Source organism: Salvelinus fontinalis, chromosome 5, assembly GCF_029448725.1.
Source record: "Salvelinus fontinalis isolate EN_2023a chromosome 5, ASM2944872v1, whole genome shotgun sequence".
NCBI classification, from domain to species: Eukaryota; Metazoa; Chordata; class Actinopteri; order Salmoniformes; family Salmonidae; genus Salvelinus; species Salvelinus fontinalis.
The window spans coordinates 39,602,708-39,609,756 of record NC_074669.1 but is presented as its reverse complement, the minus strand read 5'-3'; the positions used below and the strand labels follow the sequence as shown (position 1 = coordinate 39,609,756).

The 7,049-nt window shown below is 39.7% G+C and overlaps 1 protein-coding gene across 1 annotated transcript; it reads right to left on the bottom strand.

Annotated features, from left to right (window-relative positions):
• Positions 1-718: 718 nt before the first annotated feature.
• Positions 719-2,614, bottom strand: LOC129854777 (AT-rich interactive domain-containing protein 3A-like). The gene is made up of 2 exons (XM_055921927.1): positions 2,211-2,614; positions 719-1,588 (listed from the first exon to the last, which is right to left on the bottom strand). Exons 1-2 carry the CDS (start codon positions 2,247-2,249, stop codon positions 857-859), a joined length of 771 nt encoding a protein of 256 aa, XP_055777902.1. The 5' UTR covers positions 2,250-2,614; the 3' UTR covers positions 719-856.
• Positions 2,615-7,049: the final 4,435 nt, after the last annotated feature.

The following is a 7,049-nucleotide window of genomic DNA, read 5'->3' as shown; positions in this document are numbered from 1 at the left end:
TAATGAGAACTAGGTAAATCCACTTTTAGTTTTAATGAGAACTAGGTAAATCCACTTTTAGTTTTAATGAGAACTAGGTAAATCCACTTTTAGTTGTAATGAGAACTAGGTAAATCCACTTTTAGTTTTAATGAGAACTAGGTAAATCCACTTTTAGTTTTAGTGAGAACTAGGTAAATCCACTTTTAGTTTTAATGAGAACTAGGTAAATCCACTTTTAGTTGTAATGCGTCTCACTGCTGAAACAATCTACACACCCTTTACAAATAGGTGTTCTGTTGGCGCTTGGCCAGTTTAGGGTTTTGATTGAGGACCTAGTAGCTAAGGAATGGAACCGTTTTACTAAAATGTTGTGTTGTGCTGTATTTTAGTTTAATTTTACATTGTATTGATTAATGTTTTATTTTATATTGTATTGATTAATGTTTTATTTTATATTGTATTGATTAATGTTTTGTTTCACATTGCATTTGATTGTTGTATTACCGTGATCAGTAATTGAGAATGAGAGCCTGGTCTCAACGGTTTTTTCCCCCCTGAATAAATAAAGTTTGAAAAATAAATAAAAAAATACATATGAAGGAAAGACAAGAGAGGACAGAACAGCAAGAGGCTCTACGGTACAAACTTAAGTTGGTGTCGTTTCTGAAGTTCAAATATCAAAACAGTTGAACATCCTCTTGAAAAGATAGAGCCATTTAAAACAAAGTTCAATTGTGTTTTGGACTTGGAAAAGTAACTGACAGGTTTATTTATACGCTACTTCGTTAAGGAGATGGGTGAGATTGTTATCAACAAGGGGTAGTACAGTCAGTGTAGTCTAGTGTTTAAGTACGTAACGTTTCATATCAAGTTATTACTTATTAGTCAGCTTTACCTGTTTGAATTGCTCCTCGTAAGTCCATTCGTGGTGTTGAGACTGTGGTGCCATCCCGCCCGGTGATTCCAACTGCCGGGGCGCAACGAAGGAGGGGGGAATTCTAGACATGAACTGCACCGCTGTGCCCTTCGGAGAGTGTCCCGCACCGGGGTGCATGGGGTGGTGGGGCTGGTAGTGGCTGAGAGCCTCCTCCTCTTCATCCTCATCCTCATCATCCACGACTCCCTCGTTGTCCATGTCATCTCCATCCAGATTCCGGTCGTCATCATTCATGCATCGGTCCATCCCCTCTGGATCATCATCCATATCGGAGTGGTCGGCTCTCTCTGAGTGCCTGCCGGCGTCGAAACTGTGATGGACAGCCAGTCCCGGTTCAGCGGATCTCACCAAGCTGGGAGAAGAGTTCGCTACTCCCGCGGCGAAAGCGCCCCGGACCGCTGCCTGGTAGTGGTGGAAAGCGACGGCTTGTTGGTGTATCTGGGACTCGACCATGGAGCGGAGATCCTTCTCTTTCTCTGCCTGACGAAGCTTCTCTTCTAACGCCAGGCGGGCAGCCTGCTGTCTTTGGAGGTTTTCCATGACCGCCTCTAGCTTCATGCCTCCGCTGCTGGGCTGTTGAGACTGTGAGTGTGAGCCGGGGAAGTGGCTGTGTGTCGAGGCAGAGGAGACGAGCAGGGGGAGGTTGCTGGACGAGGAGAACGCTGCTTGCTGTGGAGGGCAAGGGGGTACAAATAAAATAACCACTCAAAAATATTGTAACGGAGAGTAAACTTACTAAAAGCAATAAACTATTAAGAAATAACTTGGTAATAAACTGTAAGAATACACGACCATTGCCTATTATGATAATATGGGCGACATTTGGCCCCTGGCGTCGATGCCTCCTAAAACGTGGCTTCTAACATGTATCAAAAGTGCACCATAAATAGACTACAATGTATGGCGGAAATGAACGTGAGTAACACAGAAACAGTGTGCGCTGTATAGCCTAGTGCTGATGTGGCAGGCTGACAAAATAATTACACAGAATAATTAGCCTATATATACATAAACCATCGCATACTATTTGTCTTACGCATCAGAAACAGGCGTATCAATCTATTTAAGAGATAAAAGTTATGTAAAAAAGTTAATTTACTGTAAATGTGAATCTAAACATTCAAAAACGCTATTAAAGTGTAAATAATTAGTTAAAGTGTAAATAATTAGCCTAAAAGAAAACGAAATAAAATAACAAAACGAAATAGACTATCTGAACATCTACATAGGCTAATAGCAATAATAACAATTAGTCAACATGGTTAGAGAAGGATCAAAATGTGATGCTTACCAAAGCAGATTTGGTTGCTAAACTGGTATTATCAACCATGCTTCGCCCGTCAGATTAGACCGAAATATCAAACAGTTCACAAAGTATCTCCTTTCAATGTTAGCTGTGGGAGTATTCCTGAATCCTCATTCAGCATCGAGATCCGCGTCTCTATTGGAGAGGATAGATTAACGCGTAGGATTACAGTGTAGACTATCAATGTATTTGCGGTGGTCGAGTATTGAAGCCCTGAAGGTTTTAGCAACAAGTGGCAACTGTAGTCAAAATGACCTCTTCAGGCGAAAGATCGGCCCTGTAGTCAGAATGACCCCCTCATGCGAAGGATCGGACGTTCTGCTCCCATTTGCTAACAACACGTCAATACAGTGATATACCGAGGGCAGGGTCTACAGCCGACCTAGGAAATACACTTTAAACAACCGCACAGAACCACAGAGAACTGACGGATCCCACATCGCCAAGTGTTGGAAACCATCCAAAAATGGTAAATTCTTTGCCAAAATTGTTAATAGGTTACACATTCTATATTCTATAAATATATACATATTGTTATTCATTAAGCTATTTAGCCTGGACGCTGCCCCCACTGAACTAGTCATTTTACGCATATGTTCCGTGGGGCCCACTGCCTAGACTACGTAATGGGTTTGTTATTTTCTTTATTTCGACAGAAATAAGTTTATGGGTTATGTTTTTTTGTGCAATAGGAGTTTAATATATTGTTTTTAAATCATAATAATAATTGCATGTATCAGAACGGTGAAATCGTTTTTGCATTCCATTGCCTGGGGCAAGAATATATATTTTTAAACATAGTATCAGATTATGACATATAGATCCTATAAATTCAACTTCCATCTAAATGTATGTTAATCCATTAACAGATTACACCTCCCGTAAGTGATCCCATAACATATTGTAAATTATTTGACACAAAGTAGGCTTTACTATTCAGGTCCAAGGGATAGGCATAGAAGTTGAGCATCACCTATAAAAACAGGAAGTTGAGCATCACCTATAAAAACAGGAGGTTGAGCATCACCTATAAACACAGGAAGTTGAGCATCACCTATAAACACAGGAGGTTGAGCATCACCTATAAAAACAGGAAGTTGAGCATCACCTATAAAAACAGGAGGTTGAGCATCACCTATAAAACAGGAAGTTGAGCATCACCTATAAAAACAGGAGGTTGAGCATCACCTATAAAAACAGGAAGTTGAGCATCACCTATAAAAACAGGAAGTTGAGCATCACCTATAAAAACAGGAGGTTGAGCATCACCTATAAACACAGGAAGTTGAGCATCACCTATAAACACAGGAAGTTGAGCATCACCTATAAACACAGGAAGTTGAGCATCACCTATAAACACAGGAAGTTGAGCATCACCTATAAAAACAGGAAGTTGAGCATCACCTATAAAAACAGGAAGTTGAGCATCACCTATAAAAACAGGAAGTTGAGCATCACCTATAAAAACAGGAAGTTGAGCATCACCTATAAAACAGGAAGTTGAGCATCACCTATAAAAACAGGAAGTTGAGCATCACCTATAAAAACAGGAAGTTGAGCATCACCTATAAAAACAGGAAGTTGAGCATCACCTATAAAAACAGGAGGTTGAGCATCACCTATAAAAACAGGAAGTTGAGCATCACCTATAAAAACAGGAGGTTGAGCATCACCTATAAAAACAGGAAGTTGAGCATCACCTATAAAAACAGGAAGTTGAGCATCACCTATAAAAACAGGAAGTTGAGCATCACCTATAAAAACAGGAAGTTGAGCATCACCTATAAACACAGGAAGTTGAGCATCACCTATAAAAACAGGAAGTTGAGCATCACCTATAAAAACAGGAAGTTGAGCATCACCTATAAACACAGGAAGTTGAGCATCACCTATAAAAACAGGAAGTTGAGCATCACCTATAAAAACAGGAAGTTGAGCATCACCTATAAAAACAGGAAGTTGAGCATCACCTATAAAAACAGGAAGTTGAGCATCACCTATAAAAACAGGAAGTTGAGCATCACCTATAAAACAGGAAGTTGAGCATCACCTATAAAAACAGGAAGTTGAGCATCACCTATAAAAACAGGAAGTTGAGCATCACCTATAAAAACAGGAAGTTGAGCATCACCTATAAAAACAGGAAGTTGAGCATCACCTATAGCAGCAGATCAGAAAAACAGCGATGAGGGTGCTGTAATAAAGGTTCCTTTGAAAGTAACGTTAAAACAGTGGAATTCATTTTGAAACATTTTGGTCTTCTCTACTCTGAATCATAGACCGTCTCGAGATGTATTTCTGGTACAAGACACAGATGAGGATGATGTCCATCAGCTACAAAGGAAACAACTACAATATTCATGACTTTGTGTTGTTCTTGTATAATACATTTGTTTATATTTTGAATATCTGTCATGTGTGAGATGTTATTATCTGATCCAAAATGCCACAAACAAATTGTCCTGTATGAAAAAATATGATGCTATTATATTCTACTGTTTTCTTTTCCATTGTTCAAGCATTGTAGTGGAGTAGAGAAACCTGGCCGATAGAGTCTATTTAGTCCAGGATGGACTAGTGGAGTGGAGAAACCTGGCCGATAGAGTCTATTTAGTCCAGCATGGACTAGTGGAGTGGAGAAACCTGGCCAATATAATCTATTTAGTCCTGGATGTCCTAGTGGAGTGGAGAAACCTGGCCGATAGAATCTATTTAGTCCAGCATGGACTAGTGGAGTAGAGAAACCTGGCCGATAGAATCTATTTAGTCCAGCATGGACTAGTGGAGTGGAGAAACCTGGGCGATAGAGTCTATTTAGTCCAGCATGGACTAATGGAGTGGAGAAACCTGGCCGATAGAATCTATTTAGTCCAGGATGGACTAGTGGAGTGGAGAAACCTGGCCGATTGAATCTATTTAGTCCAGGATGGACTAGTGGAGTGGAGAAACCTGGCCGATTGAATCTATTTAGTCCAGCATGGACTAGTGAAGTGGAGAAACCTGTCCGATAAAATCTATTCAGTCCAGGATGGACTAGTGGAGTAGAGAAACCTGGCCGATAGAGTCTATTTAGTCCAGGATGGACTAGTGGAGTGGAGAAACCTGGCCGATAGAATCTATTTAGTCCAGCATGGACTAGTGGAGTAGAGAAACCTGGCCGATAGAGTCTATTTAGTCCAGGATGGACTAGTGGAGTGGAGAAACCTGGCCGATAGAATCTATTTAGTCCAGCATGGACTAGTGGAGTAGAGAAACCTGGCCGATAGAGTCTATTTAGTCCAGGATGGACTAGTGGAGTGGAGAAACCTGGCCAATAGAGTCTATTTAGTCCAGGATGGACATTAATGTTCATTAGTCTGTATCATAGTAATGACCTCATGTGAAACATGAGACCTTTTGTTATGTACCCTGGTTACCGACCCCTGGTTACCGACCCCTGGTTACCGACCCCAATGTCCACATATAGGACGGAGTGATTAACAGAGATGTTTCTATAACTGAATAAATAAATGACCTTTAATCTAAAAGTAAGATTGTTTATTTATAGTAAAGGAGAACATCAAAGGGTGATCAAAAATCTAAATTATTCACATCGGAAAAAAAACCTGTAAAAAGTCTAAAATATTTTAAAAGATAGTAGGTTGAATATTGAATATCATTAAGACATTGAATAGATTTGACGTGTTTTCTATACTAAAGCATTATACTGTACATGTGAAGTGTGTTTCTCTACTATTTTCTCTATTCTGTAAAGATAAGATGTGTTTCCCCCCGGAGGATTAAAACGTATTCTGTTAGGCCCAACAACAACACGTCCCAGTCCATTGAATGAAAAGCTAAAGCGCACATTGACATTGACATTCCATTGTGCAATTCAAATGGGACTTTGTGGTTTCACGGTATAACACGTAATACACGAAATGGAATTAATTTGATGTTCAAATCGTAAGTTGCTAATATTAAAGTACAATTTAATGTGGTTGAGTTTAAGTCTTGAAACACTCCACTCCTGTAGCTAAACCTTTGCATAGGAGTGATCTTGAACCACTATCATAACCACAGGACAAAATTGTAAAGTCATGTCTTTATGAAGCATCGCTAAGACATGGTTATCTGTAGATATATATTATGTCTGTGTAGGATATATAATTACCCTAAACCCTACATGTGATTACTCAACATTACTATAATGACTCGTCAATTAAGGTCTGCGATGATTTTCCATATATGATTTTGGGTAGAGCAAATTGATAATAACCAGATGGGGGGAGATGACGTTGGCTTTGTCTGGCTGGCTAAAGTCACTTCTGGGTTACTCTGTAAGCATTTTGACATTTTTGAAAACCTTAATCTTTTTCCCTTTTTTAAATTCAAGTTAGTTGAGATCTGACCCTTTGTTTTCATGTAGTAGTAAAGTTAGGCAGCTTATTCAACTTTGTCAATTTGCGTGAGACGGCAGGTAGCCTAGTGGTTAGAGCGTTGAGCCATTAACCGAAAGGTTGCTGGATCGAATCCCCGAGCTGACAAGGTAAAAAATATATCGTTCTGCCCCTGAACAAGGCAGTTAACCCACTGTTCCCCAGTAGGCCGTCATTGTAAATAAGAATATGCTTGTAACTGGCTTGCCTTGATTAAATAAAGGGTAAGATACAATCATTCTCTCTTTTATGGCTTGGAGAATGACAACAGCAAGCTGAAATAATAGACCTATCTTGGGAAAATATGTAACGTGTGTTTTAGATGTCAGAAATTACTTCTGGGAGCCCAACCTTGTTCTCTGTTTATAGTTGTTTATATCTGTGGTCCAGCCCGGTATGTGTGAGG